The sequence below is a fragment of the Mobula birostris genome, chromosome 18 (genome assembly GCF_030028105.1).
Source record: "Mobula birostris isolate sMobBir1 chromosome 18, sMobBir1.hap1, whole genome shotgun sequence".
Lineage (NCBI taxonomy): Eukaryota > Metazoa > Chordata > Chondrichthyes > Myliobatiformes > Myliobatidae > Mobula > Mobula birostris.
In genome coordinates, this window is record NC_092387.1 from 67,322,394 (window position 1) to 67,349,562 (window position 27,169).

Here is a 27,169-nt window from a genome sequence, read left to right on the forward strand (position 1 = left end):
TGCATCTGCCCACTCACCCAGCCTGTCCAAGTCACCCTGCATTCTCATATCATCCTCCTCACATTTCACACTGCCTCCCACACTGTGTCATCAGCAAATTTGCTAATGTTACTTTCAATTCCCTCACCTAAATCATTTATATTGTAAACAGCTGCGGTCCCAGCACTGAACCCTGCGGTACCCCACTGGTCACCGCCTGCCATTCCGAAAGGGACCCGTTAATCGCTATTCTTTGTCTTCTGTCAGCCAGCCAATTTTCAATCCATGTCAGTACTCTGCCCCCAATACCATGTGCCCTAATTTTGCCCACTAATCTCCTATGTGGGACTTTATCAAAGGCTTTCTGAAAGTCCAGGTACACGACATCCACTGGCTCTCCCTTATCCATTTTCATAGTTACATCCTCAAAAAATTCCAGAAGATTAGTCAAGCACGATTTCCCCTTTGTAAATCCATGCTGACTCAGACCAATCCTGTAGCTGTGGGTTCAATCTCAACATTCAAGAGAAGCTTGGACAAGTACATGGAACAGAGGGTGCAGGTCATAGGGACTAGGCAGGAAAAAGTTTGTTGCAAAACTAGATAGGCTGAAGGGCCTGTTTCTGTGCTGTAGTGTTCTAAGATTGGGTTCTCTTTACCTAGTTTTAGGACTTACATGAAGATCTGATCACATTTTAGGTCATATTTATGCAGAAACAGAGAAAATTCTACAGGGTTCACAAACTTTCTAGCACCACTGTATATGGCGAATAAAACTGAAACTTGACCCTTGAACTGTAACAACTGTAGTGCTCCCAGTAATCTATCTGAGTTACGACAGGACTTTGTATTGGTATTGGTCACATGTATCAAGACACAGTGCAAAGCTTGTCTTGCAAACTGTTGGACCAGAAGAACCTGCTACCATGATACCTCCAGAAAGTGACATCCGATACTAAGGACCCTCAGCACACAGCATCACTCACATCTACAGTGAAGAAATGCTTTTGGTTGATTATGGCTAGAATCAACTCCTGCCTCAGCAAGGACCTGGACCCAATGAAATTTGCTTATCACCTCAACTGGTCTAGGACAGAAGTAATCTCATTGGCTCTCCATGTGGCCTTTGATCACCTGGATAATACAAATATCTATATCAGGATGCTGTTTATTGACTACAACTCAGCCTTTAACACAATCATTCCTACAATTCTGATCGAAAAGCTCCAAAACATGGGCCTCTGAACCTCCCTCTGCAAATGGATCCTTGACTTCCTCACTGGAAGACTACATCTGTGCTGACTGAAAACAACATCTCCATCTTGTGAAAATCAACACTGGCACACCTCAGGGATGTGCATTTAGCCCACTGCTCTACTCTCTCTACACCCATGACTGTGTGGCTAGGCACAGCTCAAATGCCACCTATAAATTTGCTGGCAATACAACCATTGCTGGCAGAATTTCAGATGGTGAAGAGAGGGTGCACAGGAATGAGATAAACTGCTAGTGGAGTGGTGTCCACGCAACAACCTTACACTCAACATCAGTAAGATCAAAGAACTGATTGTGGACTTCAAAAAGAGTAGGACAAGGGAACACACATCTCTCCTCATAGAGGGATGAGAAGTGAAAAGAGTGAGCAATTTCAAGTTCCTGCGTGTCAATATCTCTGAGGATCTAACCTGGACCCGACACATCGATGCAGCTATTAAGAAGGCACGACAGCAGCTATATATCTTTAGGAGTTTGAGGAGATTTGATATGTCACCAAAAACGCTCACAAATTTCTACAGATGTACTGTGCAGAGCATTCTAACTGGCTGCATCATCGCCTGGTGTGGGGTAGAGAGGGGAGGGGCTACTGAACAGGATCGAAGCAAGCAGCAAAGAGTTGTAAACTCAGTCAGCTCCATCAAGGGCACTAGCCTCTGTAGTATCCAAGACAGCTTCAAGGAGCGATGCCCCAAAAACATGGCATCCATCATTCAGGGCCCCCATCAACCAGGACATGCTTTCTTCTCATTGCCACCATCAGGAGGTACAGAAGCCTGAAGGCACACACTCAACGATTCATGAACAGCTTCTTCCCCTCTGTCTTCCAATTTTGAATGGACATTGAACCCATGAACGCTACCTTACAACTTTATTTCTACCTTTTGCACTACTTAATTTAACTATTTAATATATCTACTGTAATTCAGTTTTTTCTCCATTATATATTGCACTGTACTGCTGCCAGAAATTTCACGACATATGCCAGTGATTTTAAACCAGATTCCGATTCATACAGATCAAATCATTACACTGTGCTTTGAGCTAGAATAAGGTAAAACAACAACAATGCAGAATAAAGTGTAAAAACCACAAGAAGTGCAATACAGGTAAATCATAAGGTGCAAGATCATAACAAGGTAGATTGTGAGGCCAAAGATCTAAGAGTACAAAACAGAAACCATTCCTTGAGCCTGATGGTATGTTCTTTCAGGTTTTTGTATCGTCTCCCAATGGTGGAGGGGAGAAGAGAGAGCTGTCCAGGGAGGGGGTTCTTTGACTATGCAGGTTGTTTTAGCAAGGCAGTGAGAAGTTTACACAGAATCCATGGAAAGAGGCTGTTATACTGTACGTCTATGCAGTGCTGTGTCCACAACTCTGCAGTTTCCAATGGTCACAGGCAGAACAGTTACCATACCCAGCCATTATGCCTCTGGACAGAATGCTTTCTGTGATGTATCGATAAAAATTGGCACGAGTGGATGGGACATGGCTAATTTCTTTAGCTCCGGAAGAACAAGGGGGTTGGTGAGTTTTTTTTACCCTTGGCGTCAACGTGCTGGCACCAGTACAAGAGGTTCAAACAATAATCTCCTGACTGAAGGGCCAAATGGCCACAGCTGATGGTCTACTCCCAACAGTGACATTCAGGAAAGCCAAGGAATAATAAAAAAAAAAGTTACCTGAACACAACAGGAGACGGCCCACAGAACTTATGGAGTGTTTTCTTGATGTTGTCACTGAGGGTAGATTCATCAAGATACCAGGTGCTCTGGTCTGAAGCAGATGGCCCAGCAGTGGGATCTGTCAATAGCAATGAGGTATTTTTCAAATGAGTTCAACATTTCCTGCAGAGAACGACCGGCAAGAGTTAGACCATTTTTTTCCTTCACTGGCTTATTGCGCTCCAGAGGCACAGCAGAATACCTCCAGTTCCAAAATCAACCATACAAAAGCATCTGGGTACCAAACCATGAACACTCTCTGAAGAAATAATAGCTAAATGAAAGCAAATGGGACTTACTTAGTGGGCACCATGGTCCGCATGGATAAGATGGATTGAAGGGCCTGCTTTCCAGCTGTATTGCTGTATGACTCTGTCAGCATATCCTTCTGTTTTCTTACCTCTTGTGTGCTATTTAGCTACTTTAGCCAAGGTAGAACCTCCAAGAGGACCATAATTTTGTTGTAGGGTTTGGAGGCTTGCGTGCCTCAATGACCTGGAGAGCGATGTTGGCTGGAGTCAGGGATTTATGCTTTGGTTCTTGGTAGGGTCACCCATGTCAAACAGGTCAAAGGGTAGAGGCCAGACTAAGAGCAGCTCACCGATCCTCCAGGTTCAGGGTGCACCCCAGAGCTAAGCACCCTGACTGGTCAAAAAACGATTGTTACTGAAACAGAATGAAGAATGCTTCTATACAGACGGAGATAGAGGACCCTCATTGCTTCCCTAAACACCAGCAGTATAAATGGGCAGTAAGCAAGAGAGGTGGAGAGGGATATGGGAAAGGTGGATTAAAAAAAACCACAAGTGCTCTACTCGTACAGAAAGAACAGAAGTATAACTACAATTAAGGTAGGACTACACAAGGATTAAGGGGGAGATACATACTAAATGCTGGAGGAACTCAGCAGGCCAGGTGGCATCTATGAAAGAAGTTGACTGTACTTTTTTTCATTGATGCTGCCTGGCCTGCTGAGTTCCTCCAGCATTTTGAGTGTGTTGTTCGGATTTCCAGCACCTGCAGATTTTCTCTTGTTTGTGATTAAGGGGAACATGTGCCTGGACCTGGAGGAAGTAAAGGAGGTCCTTAATGAATAGTTTGTTTCAGTCAACACACATCAAAGTTGCTGGTGAACGCAGCAGGCGTTTCAGTGTTCACCAGTGACAGGGACTTTAACGAAGGTGAGGTCAGCATAGAACAGAGTACGGTACTGGAGCATGCTGAGGGTAAAAGTGTTGGAACTTCTGAAAAACATAAGTTTGGATACAACCCTGGGGCTGGGCGAAATATACCCCAGGTTACTATGGGAAGTAAAGGAAGAGTTTGCTGGGGCATTGATGACAATCTTTGCAACCTCACTGGCCACAGGAATACTACTAGAGGACTGGAAAATGGCATTTGTTGTTTCGTTGCTCAAGAGTAGGGATAACACTGGGAATTATAGACCAGTGAGTCTTACTACAGTGGCGGGCAAACTATTGGAGAGGATTCTTAGAGACAAGATTTACGATCATTTTGAGCACATAGCATGGCTTTGTGAGGGGCAAGTCATGTCTCATAAGTCCAAATGAATTCTTTGAGGATGTGACAAAGCACATTGTTGAAGGTAGAGCAGTGGATATGATATACTTAGATTTTAGTAAGGCTTTTGATAAGGTGTCCCACAGTATGCTTATTCAGAAAGTCAGGAGGCACGGAATCCAGAAACTTGGCAGTATGTATTTGGAATTTGCTTACCCACAGAGGGTGACAGTAGATGGAGCTTATTCTGCCTGGAGATCACTGATGAGTGGTGTTCTGCAGGGATCTGTTCTGGGATCCCTACTCTTAGTGATTTTCATAAGTGACATGGATGAGGAAATGGAATGGGTGGGTTAGTAAGTTTATAGATAACACAGAAATTAGTGGTATTGTGGATAGTATAGAAGATTGTTGCAGCTAGCAACAGGATACAGACAGGATGCAAAGCTGAGCTGAGAAGTGGCAGATGGAGTTCAATCCCAAAATGTCTGAGGTGATACCATTTGGATTATTGAATTTAAAGCCAGAGGTCAGGGTTAGTGGAAAGATTCTTAATGGTATGGAGGAGCAGAGAAAATCTAAGATGGTGTTGATGAGATATGACAACATTGAGCGAGCAGCTATTCTATTAAATTATATTTTTTATGGACAACAATCTTTGTAATCTGCAGCCTGTAATTTCTCATTGGTAGTTGTGTTTTTGAATTGACTGAACAATCTGGCATTTTTGTGGTATCCTGAAGGTTTTGGTGAAATGGACTCTTGAAAATGCAGGTACAGCCGTGGAGGCCTTTGCTCGAATGGACTTTGGGCTGGAATGAAACGGTGGGACCCCGGCTCAAAAGCAAAAAAATAAACTGATGTTTAGACGATTGAAGTACCAAGCCAGATTAAGAAGGCGAAGGCATCAGGGCCGAGGGTGAAGGATGAACAGATGTTCAGCTCACTAATCCATGAGGCTTTACTCGCCTCGGCGCTGACCTGACTTTGCAGCTGTGGCCTGCTGCAGTGCTGAACTGGCTGCGTAGCTGTGGGCTCACTTTTGGGGCCTCTACGGTTCATGTTCTGTGTAAAATTTGTTTACATTTTTTATTGTTTGCACAAATAGTTCTTTTTTCCTCACAATGGATGTTTGACAGTCTTTGTTGTGTGAGTTTTTTCACGGATTCCTTTGTTTTGTGGATGCCTGCAAGCAGATGAATCTCAAGGTTGTATATGGCATACTTTCTCTGATAATAAATGTACTTTGAATTTTGATCTCTGCGTGCAAGTCCGTTGATGCCTCAAGGCTGAGAGGGTCGTTAAGAAGGAATATGGTGTGTTGGCTTCATGAGTCTGGGGATTGAGTTCGAGAGCATTAGTGAGGCAATGTTACAGCTCTATAAAACTCTGGTTAGATCACAGTTGGAATATTATGTTTAGTTCTGGTCACCTCATTACAGAAAGGATATGAAAGTTTTAGAGAGGGTGCTGCAGGGTACTGGGATACCAGGATACTGCAAGGATTAGAGAGTATACCTTGTGATCTCACCCCAAAGCCCATGAAGTACTTTTGAAGTAAATCTGAATATGTTGAGAGAGTGTCTAGCAGGACAGGCAGCATCTAGTAGAGAGAAACGTACATAGTGATGCACGTCAATAACCTTTATTGGAATATTTGAAGAAATGTTACTGATCTGGATTGTAAATTTAACCAAGTATTTCCAGCATTTTCTGCATCAGATTTATGGCACTTACAGTTTTCTGAAAGTGTGTGTAGCATACAAAATCTAACAACCCCCAATTTTCCACGACACAATTTTCTACAAACTTCCCTGTTCTCCAAAATGCCACTTGGGATCTCTTACATCCATCTGATCGGCCATAGTTTAGTTTAGTAATGGGATGGGCCAGTTTGGCTATCCACAGCAGATCTAGCAAGATTACTCGTATCAACTCAGAAAGCTCAAACTTCCAAATAAAACATCCGTGCCAAGCTCACCCCAAACTGTGCTGCAGTGTTAACTTCCTTACAGAGCCCATGGCAGAGTGCCAACTCTCTGCAGTTACACAGAGAACCTGGATGCTGGCCAGCGCCCACTTACCCTTGATGTGGGATGAGTAACCCAACATAGTTCAAAGTACCACACCCACAGACAGACACATTTCACGTCACTTGCATTTTGTTCCAAGTCTGTTCTTTCTTGTAAAAATTGTGTACAATTTTGGTTTCCTTGTGAATGCTGCTCATCTGATGATATGTCTGTGGTGCTGCTGCTAGCGCACTCACTGGCCACTCTATTAGCAAAACCTGCTCGTTCATGCACATATCTAATCAGCCAATCAAGTGGCAGGAACATAATAGAAGTGAATTAACTTTATTTCTTACATCCTTCACATACATGAGTAAAAATCTTTAAGTTACGTCTCCGCCTAAATGTGCAATGCACAATCACAGTAGTTTGTAATAATTTATAATAAATAGAACAGTCAATGTAGCATACAAAAACACTCAAATCAGCGTGAGTTAATCAGTCTGATGGCCTGGTGGAAGAAGCTGTCCCAGAGCCTGTTGGTCCTGGCTTTTATGCTGCGGTACCGTTTCCCAGAAGGTAGCAGCTGGGATAGGTTGTGGTTGGGGTGACTCAGGTCCCCAATGATCCTTCGGACTCTTATTCACACGTCTTTATAAATGTCCTGAATAAGGGGAAGTTCACAACTACAGATGCGCTGGGCTGTCCACACTACTCTCTGCAGAATCCTGCGATTAAGGGAGGTACAGTTCCCATACCAGGCAGTGATGCAGCCAGTCAGGATGTTCTCAATTGTGTCCCTATAGAAAGTTCTTAAGATTTGAGGGCCCATACCAAACTTCCTCAACCGTCTGAGCTGAAGGAGGTGCTGTTGTGCCTTTTTCACCACACAGCTGACGTGTACAGACCACGTGAGGTCCTTGGTGATGTGGATGCTGAAGAACTTCAAGCTGTTTACCCTCTCAACCCCAGATCCATTGATGTCAATAGAGGTTAGCCTGTCTCCACTACTCCTGTAATCCACAATCAGCTCCTTTGTTTTTGCGACATTGAGGGAGAGGTTGTTTTCTTGACACCACTGTGTCAGAGAGGTTATTGTTTGAGATTGGGCCAATCAGCAAATTTAATTAGCAGATTAGAGTTGTGGGTGGCAACACAGTCATGGGTATACAAGGAGTAAAGGAGGGGACTTAGTACACAGCCCTGAGGGGCTCCTGTGTTGAGAGTCAGAGGGTTGGAGGTGAGGGAACCCATCCTTACCACCTGCCTGTGATCTGACAGGAAGTCCAGGATCCAGCTGCACAAGGCAAGGTCAAGGCCGAGGTCCCTGAGCTTCCTGTCGAGCCTGGATGGAATTATGGTGTTGAATGCTGAACTGTAGTCCAAGAACTCACATAAGCATCCTTCTTCTCCAGATGTGTAAGGACGTTACGTAGAGCAGTGGTTATTGCGTCATCTGTCGATTGGTTATGTTGGTTGGCGAATTGTAGGGGATCCAGTTTGGGTGGTAGCAAGCTGCAGATGTAATCCTTGACCAGCCTCTCAAAGCATTTGCTTATTATTGAGGTGAGTGTGTCAGGATACCATTCTTTCAGGCATGTTACCTTGGTCTTTTTTGGTACAGGGACAATGGTGGATAATTTGAAGCAGGAGGGTACTCTCCACTGGGAGAGGGAGAGATTACATAAAAGCATGCAGACATGGTGAAGAAGTTCAGTTGTTGTTCAGACCAAACATCAGAATGGGGATGAAATGTGCTCGAAGTGACCTTGGTCATGGAATGATTGTTGGTGCCTGATGGGGTGGTTTGAATATCTCAGGATATGCTAATCTTCTGGCATTTTCACACACAAAAACTCTAGAGTTTACAGAGAATGGTGCAAGAAAAAAAATAAAAACATCCTGCGAGAGGCAGTTCTGTGGGCAAAAACACCTTGTTAGTGAAAGAGGTCAGAGGAGAATGGCCGGACTAGTTCAAACTGACAGGAAAGCAACAGTAACTCAAATAACCACGTGGTATGCAGAAGAGCATCTCTGAATGTACAACAGGTCAAACCTTGAAGTGGATGGGCTATATCTACAGAAGACCATGAACAGACAGAAATACATTCAGTGGCCACTATTATGCCTCCTGTACCTAATAAAGTGGCCACTCTGTGTAATTTTCATTGCAACTGTGCATACACATAATTGTACATTTGATAATAAACTTCATTTGAGTTCATCAGAAAACACTTTCCTGAATGTGAATCAATGACTTTCCTTTCCCACTTTATTAAACATTACACTCTTCTCTCAAGCAAAGCATACAAAGAACTGGAGGATCTCAGCAGGTCAGGCAGCGTCTATGGAAATGAATAAACTGTCAATGTTTCGGGCCGAGACCCTCCATCAGGACGAAAAGAGGGAAGACGCCAGAATAAAGAGGTGAAGGGAGGGGAAGGAAGACTAGCTAGAAGGTGATAGGTGAAGCCAGGTGGGTAGGGAAGTTAAAGGGCTGGAGAAGAAGGACTCTGACAGGAGTGGAGAGTGGATCATGGCAGAAAGGGAAGGAGAAGGGGCACCAGGGGGATGTGATAGGTAGGTGAGGAGTAGAGACCAGAGTGGGGAATGGAGGAAGAGGGAAGGGGGAGGGAGGAAAAATAAGTGGAAGTTGGAGAAATAGATGTTCATATCATCCAGTTGGAGGCTAACTAAGAGAAAATGAGGTATTGCTCTTCCAGCCCGAGAGTGGCCTCATTGTGGCATTAGAGGAGACCAAGGACCAATATGTCAGATGCAAATGGGGATTGGAATTAAAATGGTTGGCCACCGAGAAATGCTGCTTTTTGTGGAGCAAAGGTGCTCAACAAAGCCACTTTCATCTTGCTGTTTATATTAAAAATGTGACATTTCCATCATTTCTCACTCTTGCATGATCTCATTCTTCAGTGGTTACCAAGGTTTCAGTCAGTAAATCCCAATCAATATTGGAAAGCTGTATTAACTCAAATGCAGAAACAACAAACGAGTTACTGCAAGTAATTAACGCTGGTCTCCTAGGGGTCTACCACTCGTCAATTGCGGACATTGCCATATTAATTGCAAGAGCAGGCCTTAATGAGCATCTCTCTGTGGAATCTATGGCCCAAAGCATCAAGATGTAATTTCTACCACACTTACCAGCCGTCTAATGAAGTCGCATTGCAAATCAAGTATTCTGCAAAATACATCAATCTTAGCCAAGCAACAATCTCTTTGGAGCAAAGGAGGATGAGAGGCATCTTGATAGAGATGTTTATGATGATAGACATACATACGACAGAGAGATGTGCGGCAACATGATGTACGACTACAAAGATGTATACGGTGACAGAGGTGTGTACAATAATAGGGAGGCAAAGATCGAGTGGACAACCATAACACATGAGCAGAATTGGGCCATTTGGCTATCGAGTCTACTCTGCCATTCCATTTATTTTCCTCTCAGTCTCCGTGCCCTTTTCCCAGAGCGGCAATGGCTAATACGAGGCGACATGCTGAGGGGTGACTGGAGGAAAGTAAAGAGGAGGTGTCAGAGGTAAGATTTTTGTAACATAGAGAGTTGGAGATGTGTGGAACACACTGCCAGGGGTGGTAGTTGAGGAAGATACATTAGGAACGTTTTGGAAACTCTGAGCTAGCCACATGAATGGAAGGAAAATAGCGGCTATGTGGGAAGGAAGGGTTAGATTGATATTAGATTAAGGTAAAAGTTCGGCACAACATTGAGGGCTGAAGAACCTGAACTGTGCTGTATGTCCTATGTAGTCAGAGCTATTACCTTTGTCCTTCTCCAGAAGCCTAGAGAAGGCCCTAATTGTTTATGTTCTACTCTTATTTTCAGGGTTATGTACAGTAATGACATTTTCTCAGTCCTAATGATGATGATTTGTGAAGTCTCCTGTCAGTTAGACTCGTGACTACACTGGGATTGATGTTATTCAACTACATCACACTCTGGTACGGGAATTGCGAGGCATCCGACCATAAGGCCCTGCAAAGGATTGCACGAGCTGCTGGGAGGATCACTGGGGTCTCTCTTACGCCCATCTGAGATACTTATTATGAGTACTGCATGCAGGCTTTAGCATTGTCAAAGAGCCCCACCCCATCCATCCAACAAACCATCAGGCAGGAGGTGCCGTAGCATTAGGACAAGGACTGTCAGGATAGGAAACAGCCTCTACCCCAGGCTGTGAGACTACTGAACTCCCTGTCACCACCCAGGACTCATCACGTGTGAAGCACCAAGCGTTACACTGTTTAATTTTCAACTTGTGTCTTAAATACACCTCATCCTACATGTCAGTCTTCGGTAATATATTTTATTATTTGTTAATTTACTTGTGGCAATATGACTTTATGTATTGTGTGTGAGTTATATGTACTGCATTGTGCACCTTGGTCCGGAGAAACGTTGTTCTGTCTGGCGGTGTACATGTGTATGGACGAATGTCAATAAACTTGAACTTATCCACACAGAAGTGGGTGGAACTATCCTCCAACTCAATGCTAATATCCTGCTTCAATGGCAGGCAGTATTCTTCGTAATAAACGCAAGAGGCCCCACAGAAGCAAGAAATTTAAAGCAACAATTCTGGAGGGAATCATCAGGCCATGCAGCATCTACGAAGAGGAATAATCAGTCGATGGTTAAGGCTGAGACCCTTCGTCAGGACTGGAGAGGGAGGCGAAAGATGTCAGAATAAGATGAGCGGAGGGGAAAGAGTACAAGCTAGATTGTGATAGGTGAAGCCAGGTGGGTGGGGAGAGAGATGAAGTAAGAAGCCGGGAGGTGATGGGTGGAAAAGGTAAAGGACTGGAGAGGAACGAATTTGATAGGAGAGGAGAGTTGACCATGGGAGGAAGATAAGGAGGAGAGACACTAGGGGGTGGTGATGGGCAGGTGTGGAGAAGAGGTAAATGGGAACAGTGCAAAATTGAAAAAGAGGGAAAGGGGAGGGAGAAAATTCTTTGTAATAATTTGGCTTCTCTTGCTCTAAAAAGGTATTTTTTATTGAGACTTATATGAACCCCGACGTAAAGCACTGACCACTTTTATTTGATGGACTGTTGTAATGCACAGCTGTCAAACATCAGCCAACATATTTACATCTTTCCACATCCCAGAACTGCCACCAGATCAATGTTATCCCTTTCACACACACATCACTGTCATTACCGAGTCAATTACATATCCCTGCATCGATTGAAGGAGAATTGGCAAGTTACAGTTTACAAGTGAAAACGCATCAGTCTATAAAAAGGCAGCACCAGACGTGGGTTACCTGGAGCCCCGCAGACTGTGTTAATTGCTGTCGACTGAGATGAAAGCAACTCATCGAGGAGCCTCTGTGCAGTGGGAAGAATCTACCGAGAGAAAGGAGGGTGACAGAGAGAGATAAATACACAGGGAACAACAAAGAGAGGTCTCAATTGCTATGCCACAACATATCACTGATGTGCAGTATGTAAAAGGCAATTTATTTCACATCCAAAACATTTGAAGCAATTCAGTCCATTTTGGGCTTGATGCCCAGTTACTCAGTTTAGATTTAATTCTGAAAATGATTGCGAAAACATTGTGTGAACTTACATCCAATTTATTGATATTCAGAGACTGTAGCCAGATGTTCCTTACCTGCTGAGGTAATTCACTGATCAAATACTGAGCAAATTTTTGAAGCTGGTCTCTCTGTAACCGGGACAGTGATTCAGACACTGGTGCTCGCAGACAAACTGCAGATGCCTACAAATCAATTAAGAAATTGTAAGTTTATTCAGGTGCTGAAGAGATAAATTGAGAATATTCTGCAATAGATCAGGCAGGACTGTAACAAATCGTGAAGGATATCAAGACTGCACTTGGAATATTGTGTGTAGTTCTGGTCACCTGGGTAAATGAAAAATGTTACTAAATTGAAAAGGGTGCAGAAAAGATTCATGATGATAGTATCTGGGACTGGAGGGCTAGAGTTGTAAGCTACAGAACACAGAAAATCTCAGCACAGTACAGGCCATTCAGCCCACAACACTGCACTGACCTTTTAACATACCCCAAGATCAATCTAATGATTTTCTCAAATTTTCTTTCATTTGCGTGCCTTTTTATGAGTCTCCTAAATGTCCCTCCTGTACATACCCCTACCACCAGCCCCAGCAGAGCACTCCACGCACCCACCACTCTCCGTGTAAAACACCTACCTCTGACATCCCCCTATACTTTCCTGCAATCACCTTAAAATTATGCCCTCTCATATTAGCCATTGCCTCCCTGGGAAAAATGCACTGGTTGTCCGCTCTATCTATGCCGCTCAGAATCTTGTACACCTCTGACAAGTCACCTCTCCTTCTCCTTCACTCCAAAGAGAAAAGTCCTAGCTTGTTCAGCGTACCGTTGTAAGATATGTTTCTAATCCAGGCAGCATCCTGGTAAATCTCCTCTGCACCCTCTCTAAAGTTTCCACAATGAAGTGACCAGAACTGAACACAATATTCCAAGTGTGGTCTAATCAGGGTTTCATCGAGCTGCAACATTATCCAACTAATTATCCTCCAACTAATGAAGGCCAACACACCATATAATTCCTTAACAACCCTAAAAATTTGTGCAGCAACTTTGAGGGAACTATGGACATAGATCCCAAGATTAAAGGAGAGACTGGATAGCTGGAACTTTTTTCTCTGGAGCACCAAAGGCTTGAGGTATGACCTTATAGGTGAAATATTACAATGTTTTTCCCCAGGGTGAGAGAGTTTAAAATTGGAGGGAAAAGGTTTAAGGTGAGAAGGACAAGATTTAAAACAAATCTACAGGTAAAGCTTTTCCAGAGGGTAGTGGGTATGTGGAACGAACTGCAAGAGAAAGTGGTGGGTACAATTACAACATTTAAAAGACATATAGACAGAGTAACAGAATCATACAGCATGGAAATATGCCATTCAGCCCAACTCCTCCATGCTGACCAAGATGCCCATCTAAGCTTGTCCCATTTGGCCACATTTGGCCCATATCCCTCAGACCCAGGGGTTCCCAACCTTTTTTATGCACTGGACTCTTGTCATTAATCAAGGCGCCTGTGGACCCCAGCTTGGGAACTCCTGCTCTAAACCTTTCCTACCCATGTACCTGTCCAAATGTATTTTAAAAATTGTTCATATATGTACCTGCCTCAACCACTTCCTCCTTCAGCTTGTTCCACACAACCAACACACTCTGGGTGAAAAGGTTATCCCCATTAAACTTTTCTCCCTCTCACTTTAAACCTGTGCCCTGTCTTGATTCTCCATCCTCAGTATAAAAGATTGCGAACATTCACCCTATCTATCTATGCCCCTTGTGATTTTATACTGGATGGCATCTGTTAGTCTCGCGAGACCATGGATCTGTGCCTGGAAAGTCTTGCTTCAGTCTCACCAGGGTGCAGGCCTGGGCAAGGTTGTATGGAAGACTGGCAGTTGCCCAAGCAGCAAGTCTCCCCTCTCCACGCCAGCGATGTTGTGCAAGGGAAGGGCAAGGACCAACACAGCTTGGCACCAGCAACGTCACAGGAGTTGCCAGAGCGAGGTTGAAGGCAATGTCGGACTGCCTTAGGGACTCCAGCTCCGGATTTGTCCCCAGGGTTTACTCCCGAAGCCTTTCCCATGAGTGGGTATGGCTGCAAGGCAGCGGAGGTTTGAAATCAGAGTTTTCCCCAAAATGATCAGCCCCTCATTTTCCCAAGCTCCAGTGAACCTGCTCAGTCTCTGCATGGCTCAGTCCCTCAAGTTTCAGTAACATCCCCCGAAATTTTCTCTGCATTCTTTCCAGCTTCGTGGCAAGCATGGATAAAAAAAAAGGGTTTTGCGGGCTATTGGTCAAACGCAGCAAAATGGGATGAGTTCAAACAGGCAACTTAGCTGGCACAGACAAGTTGTGCCAAAGGGCCTCTTTCCACACTGGGTTACTGCATGACTTCAAGTCAACAAACTCAAATTCTGCTGACAGAAATCCCTTATAGGGCTGCTTGACAAATCTGGTCTACCTCAAGAGAAAATAACAAGAAGAGATTTTGAAACTAGCAGTGGGTACATCACAAAGAAAAATGCATTCTAATTGATGGCAAAGCTCTTAATTCACTAGTCGTGATGGGTAGACGCCCAGAACAATAACTTTAATCCATACTTTACCTCAACAGTTTTCAAGATTCTGATTCCCACTAAATTGTATTTGCAACCAGGTTACATCATCTCCTACAGACACAATGAGCTACGGTTCTTGGAAACAAAATTCCAGAAACCAATTTATGAAGTCACAGGAGAAAGCTTGTTACCTTTGAAATACAGAGTTATTCAGTAACAGAGGTTGCATATTTGTTCATTTCTTTATAAGTCTATTTTTATCTTTTTATCCAATTCATTATGAACATTATCTTACGAGGCGTGTGTGAGACCAAATGGGGGGGGGGAGAGAGGAGGAGAGGGGGGAGGGGGAGAGGAGAGAGGGGGGAGAGGAGAGAGGGGGGAGAGGAGAGGGGGGGGAGAGGAGAGAAGGGGGAGAGGAGAGAAGGGGGAGAGGAGAGAAGGGGAGGGGGGGAGGGGGGAGGGGGAGGGGGGAGAGGAGAGGGGGGGAGAGGAGAGGGGGGGGAGAGGAGAGGGGGGGGAGAGGAGAGGGGGGGGAGAGGAGAGAAGGGGGGAGAGGAGAGAAGGGGGAGAGGAGAGAAGGGGAGGGGGGGAGGGGGGGAGGGGGGAGGGGGGAGGGGGGAAGGGTGAAGGGGGAAGGGGGAAGGGGGAAGGGGGAAGGGGGAAGGGGAAGGGGGAAGGGGGAAGGGGGAAGGGGGAGGGGGAAGGGGAAGGGGAAGGGGAAGGGGAAGGGGAAGGGGAAGGGGAAGGGGAAGGGGAAGGGGAAGGGGAAGGGGAAAAGTGGGGAAGTGGGCAAAGGAAGTGAACAGAGGTCAGAGTAAGAAGCTTTGGAAGGGAAAGATGCACAAACTGTCAGATGTGGGAGAATATGTATTGGTGAGATAATATTTGGAAACACATCTATCATTCTACCGGTCACTGCCTCCCAACTCAGCCTCTTTCCAACAATCACCTCAGGCTCCCACTTCGTTACTTCCCCTGGCCATCATCCTACTCCTCCTAGTTTACATGAGATAATATTTGATTTGTACTCAAAAGTTCTCAAGACTTACTTCCGAAGAGAGTAACCACTTCAACAGCAGTAAAACTGACAGAATCATTACATCGTGAAAGAAAAGACAACAGGTGCAAGGTCAATTAATAATTGAAGGAATAACACACTTCGGCTAACTGATAGGAAGCAAAGATATGAAGCAGACGGTTGTGTGGAATTAACGCACATTCTGTTACAGTGAATTACTAAGCTGACTGACTACTTCTCTCAGGCTTTGCAAGGCTCCTCTTAATCTGAAACTCAACAGCAAAATATAGGTTATTCTGGAAATGTTGTATCTAATTTGATCCAGATCCCATCTGATTTAATCTTCCAGACCAGTCTACTATGTGGGAACTTTTCAGAAGCCTCGCCAAAGTCCATGCAGGCAACATTTTCCACCCTGCCCTCATCAATAGTCTTGGTCACCTTGGCATGATAGTGTAATGGGTAACATAATGCTTTACAGTGCCAGCACTCCGAGTTCAATTTCTGCCACAGTCTGGAAAGAGTTTGCAGTGGTTTCCTTGGGTACACGATGTGGGGCAAAAGCACCTTAAGATTTGGCACAATTGATGCATTTCGCTGTATGCTTTGATATTTAGATGAACTGTACATGTCACAAGTAAACTTGATTCTTGGTTGTCCAGGGCATGAAGAGATACGGGGAGAAGGCAGGAGATTGGGGCTGAGAGGAAAGTTGGATCAGGCATATTGAAATGGTAGAGCAGACTCGATGGGCAAAATGACCTAATTCTGCTCCTGTATCTGATGGTCTAAAGCAAATCTAATCTAACCAATCCCCCAACTTTACCAAGACCACTGACAACTCTCCACAATAAAAATGGTACAATTTAGAACACTTACAATCACTATTAAATATGTTAAATAATCAAATATTAATAAATGGTTGAAAATAAGATCTTGTAAAATTTTAACACAATTCTTTTATTTCATTTAGAGACACAATTTGGAACAGGCTCTTCCAGTCCAATGAGGAGCATCATGCACTTTAATCCTAACCTAATCACAAGACAATTTACAATGACCAATTAACCTACTAACTGGTACGTTTTGGATTGTGGAAGGAAAGCGGAGCACCCAGAGAAAACTCACGTGCTGACAGGAAGGACGTACAAGCTGCATACAGAGGGTGCCGGAATTGACCTCCAAACTCTGGAGCAGCCTGAGCTGTAATAGCTTTGCGCTAACCACTATGCTGCTGTGGCAGCAAACTAATAAACTAATAATTCATCTCACACTTGACCACAATCAATATAAAATATCTGGAGCATCCTCTAAGACTGGCACGGAAATCTCTGTTGTGCGGAATGTACTTAGCTCCAGTGATGGAGAATTGTTTGACATTAGTTTGACAGAAACAACCTCCACACTTCCATCTTCATACACAACAAAGTCTTGGTGTCAATTTTTTGGGAAAGAATCTCTGCTATAAAGGCAGCGGCTATATTTCATCAGGAGTTCGAGGAGATTGGATTTGTCAGCTGAAACACTCGAAAACTTCCTACAGGTGTACCATGGAGAGCATTCTGAATGGCTTCATCACCGTCGGGTATGGGGGCGGGGGGAGAGGTGCTACCTCACAGGATCGAAGTAACTTGCAGAAAGTTGTAAAATTAGTCAGCTCCATCATGGGTACTAGCCTCCATAGTAACCAAAACATCTTCAAGGAGCAATGCCTCAGGAAGGCACTGTCCACCATTAAGGAACCCCAGCATAGTCATAGTCATACTTTATTGATCCCGGGGGAAATTGGTTTTTCGTTACAGTTGCACCATAAATAATTAAATAGTAATAAAACCATAAATAGTTAAATAGTAATATGTAAATTATGCCAGGAAATAAGTCCAGGACCAGCCTATTGGCTCAGGGTGTCTGACCCTCCAAGGGAGGAGTTGTAAAGTTTGATGGCCACAGGCAGGAATGACTTCCTATGACGCTCTGTGCTGCATCTCGGAGGAATGAGTCTCTGGCTGAATGTACTCCTGTGCCCAACCAGTACATTATGTAGAGGATGGGAGACATTGTCCAAGATGGCAAGATGGCACCCAGGATCACTTCTACCATCAGGAAGGAGGTACAGAAACCTAAAGGGACACACTCAATGATTCAGGAACAGCTTCTTCCCCTCTGCCATCTGACTTCTGAATGGACATTGAACCCATGAACACTACCTCCCTATTTATTAAATTTCAGTGTTGAACAACTTATTTTAACTATTTAATATACATATATTAACTGTATTTCCGCTTTTTTCTATATTGCATTGTATAGCTGCCGCAAAGTTAACAAATTTCATGACATATGCTGATGATATTAAAGCTGATTCTAATGCATGATGGCTATTTCAATGTCATTCCCCTGCCACAACGTTTTAATAAAAAAAAGCAATTAAAAAGGTGCCACATAAACAATTCCAAGTGATTTAAGAAGGTTTTTCAAAGAAAATGAGTTTCAGAAACTGAGGTAATGCAGTGAACTCTGCCAATAGATTTACAGGATGATTTTCCTTTTGTTCCAGCACAGTAGATTATCCAATTATTGAAGAGCACTCTGACCTGAACACAGAGGCACAAGACAGATAACAAGCCAATGGTCATAAATTACACCACACTTTGATCTCAACACACTGAGATTCCAAATTCAGTAATCCATAACTCTCGAACTGCAGAGAACTGCAGCCATTTGCTTCAGGGGCCACACAGGAGAGAAATGTACCATCACCAGAGGTTCTCTGAGTTTCCGCTCGGTAGAAGTCAATAAACAAGAGACAGAGTTTAAAACGTGATGCAAACTGATAATAAACACAAAAGATTCTGTAGATGCTGGAAATCTTGAGCAACACACACACACACACACAGAATACTGGAGAAACTCGGAAAAAGGACTGAACTAGATAGGAATTTTGGTTGGCAAGTGCCTGCTTCCATGGAACATGACTCTATAACTCAAAAGTTCAAAGTATATATAAATTATTACAACCTTGAGATTTGTCTGCTTGCAGTATGTCAGGTAGCATTTATAAAAGGGAATACACAGTCGGCATTTCAGGCCAAGACCCTTCTTCAGGACTGGAAAAGAAGGGGACAGAAGCCAGAATAGGAAGGTGGAGGAGGAGTACAAGCTGGCAGGTGAAGGGGAAGGTGGATAGGTGGGAAAGGAGGGATAAATGAAGAAGCTGGAAGATGATAGGTGGAAGAGGTAGAGGGCTGAAGAGGGAGGAATCTGACAGGAGAGGAGAGTGGACCATGGGAGGAAGGGATGGAGGAGCGGAACCAGAGGGAGGTGTTGGGCAGATGACTAGAAGGGTTGAGGGGGTAAACAGAATGGGGAATGGAAAACGAGAGAACAGAGTGAGAGAAATAACTGGAAGTTTAAGAAATTAACAATCATGCTATCAGGCTGAAGGATACACAGACAAAATATGAGGTATTGCTCCTCCAACTTGAGTGTGGCCTCATCATGGCAGAACAGGAGGCCATAGATAATGTTGAAATGGGAATGGGAAGTCAAATTGAAATGGGTGGCCATTGGGAAATCCTGCCTTTCGTGGTGGACGAAGTGAAGGTGCTCAACAAAGTGGTCCCCAATTCTGCTTCAGGTCTCACTAATATATAGGAGGGATTAAATGTATCTACCAGATTTCAGATTTATTTATCACAGGTACATTGAAACATATAGTGAAATGAGCCGTTTGTATTAACAACCAACACACCCAAGGGGGTAGCCCTCAAGTGTCACCACCCATTCCAGTGCCAACATAGCATGCCCACAATGCTCAGCAGAACAACACAGAACACAACCAGTAACAAACCAGCAACAGCAAAACAAGCCCCGTTTCTCTTTCCCACCCTCCCATCCATATGGACAGTCCGCTGTCACTAGAACTAAACACAATACTCCAAAACGCAAACACAACATGGTCTTATAGAGCTGCAACTCTGAGGGATCTTATGACGTGGACCCTCTGTTCCTCCACACTGCTAAGAATCCTGCCATTCGCCCTGTACTCTGCCTTCAGATTTAACCTTCCAAAGTGAATGACTTCACACCTCGCAAGGTTGACCTCCATCTGCCACATCTCAGCCCAGACCTGCATCCTGTCAATCACTTGATATTCACCCATTCATTTTCATTTCAAATGGTTCGATTTTATATCAGAGGAAGTATACAGTAAACAACCTGAAATTCTTACTCTTCACAGAGACATCCACGAAACAAGAAAGTATGAACGACAGCCATATCAGAACCCCAAAGCCCCCCTTCACCCCTCCCATGAACAAGCAGCAGTAGAAGCAACGATCCTCCCCCTGACCCCCCACCCTCTTCCACAAGCAGAAGCACCACATTGCAAGCAAAAACAAAAGCCCCCAAAGAGTCCTTGGTCTGGAGTCCATCAAAAACTACTTCTCTATTTTCATTCATTTGATTGACGACAGGTTTAACTGGGTGGATTTCCCAGCTCAAGAGTGGCAAGGCTGGCAGAAGAACTCTCACATGCCCACCAACATCCAATTCATCCGCCTGTACACACGAACACCAAGGGGGGTCTTAGAATAAACCATTAATTTTTGGAGGAAACTGAGGTACCCAGGGGAAGGTCACCTGGTTACAGGGAGAACATGCAAACCCCATGCAGACAATGACAAGGTTAGGACTGAACCTGCTTCCTCTCCCCCGTGACTTGTGCAATAGCAATGACTTCACACAACCCCACAACAGTAGGCATCCAGCTTTCTATACAGTGAGATGCAAGATGCCAAGCTTTGACAGCTTGAAGGGAAACAGACCATTTAATTTCTGAGCAAGTGCTGTTTTCTGCATAAACATTCACTGTGCAATTCCACAGTATTTACCAGATACTGTGGATATATATTTCAATCAGCCAAAATAATCAAACTTTCAGTGTTATTTTTATAAATTTCCTTAAAAAAAAGGTTCCAGGTACAAAAAAAAATCTTTGATTTTCAATTCAGCATTCAGTTTTAATTCAGGTAAAATTGTACAAAATATAAATTGATTGGAAAGAGATAAAGATAAGCTTTATTTGTCATATGCACATCAAAACATAGGTACCTGCTGTACCTAATAAAGTGGCCACTGAGGTTATGTTTGTGGTCTTTTGCTCTCTAGCTCATCCACTTCAAGGACTGAGACATTGTGCATTTACAGATGCTCTTCTGCACACCACTGTTATAACATGTGGTTATTTGAGTTACTGTCGTCTTCCTGTCAGCCTAAACCAGTCTAGCCATTCGCCACCGACATCTGTTTCCTCAGGAGGCTAAAGGAATTTGCCATGGCCCCTGCTGTTACGACTAATGGTCAAGTACTCGTACAATCAAATGGAGTCTACGCTTCACAATTTACCTCATGATGAACTTGCACCTTATTGTCTGCCTGCACTGCACTTTCAAAGATTCAAAGTATATTTATTATCAAGTTATCCATGCAGTATACAACCCAGAGGTTCATCTTCCCACAGACACAGTCAGGAAACAAATAAAAACGGAACTCGTCAAACCCCCAACATGCAAAAAAGAAAACTGCACAAATAGCATAAAAATGAATGAGAAACCCAGAACATAAAACACCAAACACCAAAGTCATCGAAAGAGTCCAGGCATATTCAGTTCAGTTCAATCTAGCACTGTGTCATTCATTATCTACAGGCCGCCCCGATCAAAATTGCACAAAATAGCAACAAAGAAAGGAGCAACCAGAAACCAGAAACACATCGTAACATGAACTCCACAAATTGTGTTGATTAAACCTCGCCAAGACCCAGGACTCCAGCAGCATCGAGCAAGATGGAGAGAGAGAGACAGACCGCTCGCATGCAGACATCTTCTTCTGGGACCACAGGCGAGAAGGAGAGAGAGAGAGAAAGAGAGAGAGAAAGGAGAGAGAGAGAGAGAGAGAGAGAGAGAGAGAGAGAATGAGAGAGAAAGTGAGAGAGGGAGAGAGAGTGAGAGAGAAGAGTGCATGCGCGCTGTAACACGCAGCTAGGCAGCGTTGAACACATGCCTGCCTTCCACTCTCATCCTCATTAATTTCAATCTTCCTTGATGCTTTAATTGGCAAGATCGATGAGAAATGGAGTCCATCATGGCTTTGCACCCTGACCCCAAGGCACACACTTTGCTTGAAAGCTCACCAAAGCCCCTCAGAGACAACAAATCAGCGGATTGATCAATTGGCACAAAAACACACGACCAAAATATAGAACACAGGCTCTAACAGCAGCAAAACCACATTTGAAAGAAAAAGTAGTAAAAGAAGTGAACGAAGCAGATTCTGCAGGGTATCGTCCTTAGTCTTATTCTGCATTCTGTTATTGTCTTAACTTGTATTACCTCAGTGCATCGCTTCAATGAATTGATCAGTGTGAATGGCACACAAGACAAGCTTTTTCACTGCACCTTGGAGCATTTGACAATAATAAACCAACTGATTCATCTACTTTAAGAATTCATAGCATAAACTTCCCTATGAGGTGAATTCAAACACACGCACACACGCACTCTGAGTACTCACGTTATGTATCCTGAAGAGACAAAGAGCCACCACGTGAGCACACCACTTTGCTCCTGCTCCACAGGTACAGCTGCATGAGGTTATCCGGCAGCGGTCAAACATTACAGCCACATTGAACGCTCCTTTAGCTTGTCCAGTCTGCAGAGGAACCACAGTGGCACTCAGGTGAAATCCTGTTGAGGGGAGAGTTAGGGAAAAAGAAGGAGATGATGTTACTGACTTGACATGATCCACAACAACCTAATGTACGACACCCCTGTCATTAGCTGAATCAAAGGTGTCACATAACAGGAGGGAGATCGAAAATCTGGCTGAATAGTGCCACAGCAATAACCTCTTACTGAATGTCAGCAAGACCAAGGAACTAATTATTGACTTCAGGAGGAAAAAACCAGTCCTCTTCAGAGGATCAGAGGTGGAGAGGGTCAGTAATTTTAAATCATTTCAAAGAATCTGTTCCGGGCCCAGCAAGTAAGTGCAATTACAATGAGAACACGGCAGCACCTCTACTTCCTTAGAAGTTTGTGAAGATTCAGCATGGCATCTAAAACTTTGCCAAACTTCTATAATGTGTGGTGGAGAGTATATTGACTGGCTGCATCACAGTCTGGTATGGAAACACAAACATCTTTGAAAAGAAATTTATACAAAAAGTAGTGGATACGGTCCAGTCCATCACGGGCAAAGCCCTCCCCACCACTGAGCACATCTACACGACACGTTGTCACAGAAAGCACCATCCATCGTTGGGAACCCCATCACCACTCAGAACATGCTGCTGCCATTAGAAACAACGTACAGGAGCTTCAGGACTCACACCAGCAGGGTCAGGAATGCCTATTACCCCCCAACCATCATGAGGATAACTTCATTCACCCCATCACTGAACTGTTCCCAAAACTGATGGACTCACTTTCAAAGGCTCTTCAACTCATGTTCTTGATAGTTATTATTATTTTTCTCATTTATTTTCGCAGTTTGTTGCCTTTTGCACATTGGTTGATTGTCCATCCTTCATTGATTCTGTTGCTCATCTTGGATTTACTGTGTACACCCGCAAGAAAATGAATCTCGGGGTTGTATATGGTGAATTCACAGTATGTACTTAGACAATAAATTTACTTTGAACTTTGGAACAATCTCTGCTTCCAGGCCACCGTGTTCAAAAAATACATGGCAACACTTACCTGTGGATGCCCCCCACTCCTCCCCCCGGAATAAACGAAGGCTGAGGAGTTACAATGTTTGATGCACAGAGCGTCTGGAAAAGTATTGCCATGTCCTCCAAAGCACAATCACAACAGGACAATTAAGGTGTGAAAACAATCTGAAAAAGTTAATTCAGGGGCATAACCAGCAGCACAGGCCAGCTCAGGCGTGGAAGTTCCGTTGTGTGGGGAATAAGGGCAGGAGAAGGAAAATTATGTGTTCTGTCAGAGTCAGAAGGTAACTTTACTCGGGGATGCGCAGAGGGCAGCAAAGCCATAGATGATCTCTATAACACAAGAGGTTCTGCAGGAGCTGGGGATCTTGAGCAATACACACTAATTGTTGGAGTAACTCAACAGATCAAGCATCATCTGTAATAGACAGTTAACGTTTTAGGCTGACACCTTTCATCAGCACCCTTCATCCAGCTCAAGGATAGTTTCTATCTGCTCTAATAAGATTCTGAACAGAATACTCACTTGTTAAAGATGAACATTTGATCTCTCAGTCTACCCCATCATGGCTTTTGCATCTTTTGTTTGTCAACCTGCACCGCGCTTTCCTTGTAACTACATCATCATCATCATGTACCGTATCGTATGACATGACCAATCATGGTCCTTCTACCATTGCCTCCTTCTGGTCAGTGTCTTTACAAGACGGGTGACCCCAGCCATTATCTACTCTTCAGAGATTGTCTGCCTGGTGTCAGTGGTCACATAACCAAGACTTGTGATATGCACCAGCTGCTCATACGACCATCCACCACCTGCTCCCATGGCTTAACGTGACCCTCATCGGTGGGTGGGTGGGGGGGGGGAAAGTAGGGCTAAACGGGTACTACACCTTACCCAAGGGTAACCTGCAGGCTAGCAGAGGGAAGGAGGACCTTACACCTCCTGTAACTACAACCCTACTATATTCTGCATTCTACTTCTGCAGGAAACCACAGCAAATATTACGTCAGCCAGACTGGGAGAAAACGATCCACAAGACTCCATGAACATCAACTGGCTGTGCAGTGACATGACCAACTCTCCCTGGTCTCTACCCATGAAGATAGAGAGGGGCACAACTCGACTGGGCATCAGTGAAAGTCATGGCACAAGCAAAGACGCAGCATGCAAGAGAATTCCTAGAAGCGTGGTTTTCTGCAAACAGTTCTGTAAACAAACACATAGACCTCGATCCTATTTATGAGCTGATGTGTGCAAAGTTCCTGACCACAACGTTCGAGTTCCTGTAATGATGACCAATCAGCTGATTGATAAGTACATAAAAGGTAAGCATTCGGAAGACACACCACAATCAACAGTACACTGATGATGTCTCCTCATATGGCGACAAAACGTTTATAAGTTACCAAGATCGGAGAACATCTCAACCCAACTCTCAAACACCCGAGCTACATATCTTCTGAATTCTATCTCCATTTCAACTACTTCAATATGCTTATGTATGGAATGATGTGTTTGGATGCACACAAAGTTCACATGTGACAATCATAAAGTAATAACCAATCACAGGCCTGATTAGCTAGGTCTGATTAATAAACCTTTTTTTCAATTTAATACAAAATACTCAACGCATTCTGACAAGATGTGTTTATATTCAATTTGAACCATGCAGCCAAACCTACAACAAGCTGGCACCTAGAAACATCTACAACTAAAAACTGATCAGAATTCTACCCTAGTGTGCTGTAAGAAGCTGGGGTGGTGGGGGGGATTTACGTCCCATTCTGACGTTTGGTCTGAACAACCACCGAACCTCATGACCATGTACGCATGTTTTTATGCATTGAGTTACTGCCACATGATTGGCTGAGCAGATATTTGCATTAACAAGCAGCTGTACCTAATAAAGTGGCCACTGAGTGTTTGTACGCTGAAGTCATAGTCATGACAGTCAAAAAGTCAAGTTCAAAGTAGATTTATTTTCGAAGTACGTATAGGTCACCATATACTAACCTGACATTCATTTCCTTGCAGGCATTTATAGAAAAATAAGGGTATGCAACTGAATTTGTGAAAAGCAAGACATAAATAAAGATTGACAAATAACTGATGTGCAAAAGAAGGCAAGTTGTGCAGATAATAAAAAGTAAATAATATTGAGAACATGTGTTGTATAGTCAACACTGAGTCCGCAGCTCATGGCAATGGTTGTAAAGCTGTTAAATTAGTGCATGTCATTTCGGTAGCATCTTTCAACAACATTAATAATAGTGTCCATATTTATATTATTTGCGGCATTCACTCTGTATTAATAAGCTTTTTAGGAGGCTCTGGGCTTGTTACTCTGCTGGCAATTCATTTCCTATGTTGGTGCCGGAAGCGTGGTGACACTTGCGACCACAATGCTCAGTGACACAAATGACAATTTTACTGTCTATATCCACGTACATGTAACAAATAAAGCTTTTTTTTAATGTTTAATATTTAGCCTCAACTCATTATAACCTACTTGACAGGTAGCGGTCGAGTGCAGAGGATGGGCACCAGAGACACATGCCCTAGATCGAAGACTAGACTGCAATACTGTCACCTGGACAACCTCTCACACAATGTCAGCGAGACCAAGGAGCTGATCACTGCTGCCCTCAGGAAGGAGGTACAAGAGCCTCAGGACTCACACCACCAAGTTCAGCAACAGTTATTCAAAGTACATTTATTAGCAAAGAATGTATAAATTATACAACCTTGATATTTGTCAGGCAGCCACAAAGCAAGACACCTGAAAGAAGCCAATTAAAAAAAGACTGACACCCAACGTGCAGAGAAAAAGAGAACAAAGTAAATTGTGTAAACCACAGAGGTGAGCAACATGATTCCAAACCAAACTGAGTCCACAGGCCTGAATCCCCAGGGCAGCTGAGTAGGCCCAAAGCCTTGGTCTCAGTTCATCATACAGTGGGGCAAATTGCCACGAAGCTCACAGACACAATGCACATAGCAGCCGGAGCCGTCCCACAGCCTCAACACTGCAGAGAGAGGAATGCACATTGTGGAAGAGCGAGTGGAATCAGCCCAACCCTTACCTCCGGTCCCGACATCCTGCCTTTCCAATCTATCTGGGCTGGCATTTAAATTGTCAAAGCACCAGACCATGCCACATACCGGGATCCGGGCCCTGCTGCAGCAATACGCTCCAGGCCTATACCTTGTCGCCCAGCCTGAAGCCATTCTCAACAGATCCAGATCGGCTCCACACTGATCCAACCTTGCTCCCGGTTTAGATGGACACACTACGAAACTCCTCTGCTTTGACTCCTCTATGAATCGCTCGCTCCAACTTTTTTGTCTTTTGAATCGATCGATCGACTTCAGTAGAAGCATCTTAAACTGGATGGGTTAGTACCCCTCTGGAACCAGATGGGACAACTTCACTTACCCCACCACTGAAATGTTCCCACAACCTATGGACTCACTTCCAAGGACTCTTCACCTCACATTCCCGATACTTGTTAATTAATAATTTATTATTAATATTTTCTCTTTATTTTTGTATTTGCATAGTTTGTTGTCTTTTGCATATTAGTTGTTAGTCCTACTGGGTGCAGTCTTGCATTGATTCAATTGTGTTTCTTGTATTTACTGTGATTGCTTGCAAGAAAATGAATGTCAGGGTTGTATATGGTGACATGCGTGTACCTTGATCATGAATTTACTTTGAACTTTGACCTCAATGCCAGGGCCTCACAGCTGTTTATTCCA

The 27,169-nt window shown here is 43.9% G+C and overlaps 1 protein-coding gene across 3 annotated transcripts in view; it reads right to left on the reverse strand.

Moving 5' to 3' along the window:
• Window positions 1–27,169, reverse strand: part of zswim8 (zinc finger, SWIM-type containing 8) — a 186,559-nt gene that overhangs the window by 89,461 nt on the left and 69,929 nt on the right. For all 3 annotated transcript variants that reach the window (XM_072282863.1, XM_072282862.1, XM_072282864.1), the window contains exons 5-8: window positions 22,245–22,417; window positions 12,174–12,281; window positions 11,821–11,902; window positions 2,937–3,057 (exon numbers count right to left, since the gene is read on the reverse strand). In XM_072282863.1, the coding sequence (XP_072138964.1) occupies window positions 2,937–3,057; window positions 11,821–11,902; window positions 12,174–12,281; window positions 22,245–22,417 (484 nt within the window). The remainder of the gene's footprint in view (window positions 1–2,936; window positions 3,058–11,820; window positions 11,903–12,173; window positions 12,282–22,244; window positions 22,418–27,169) is intronic.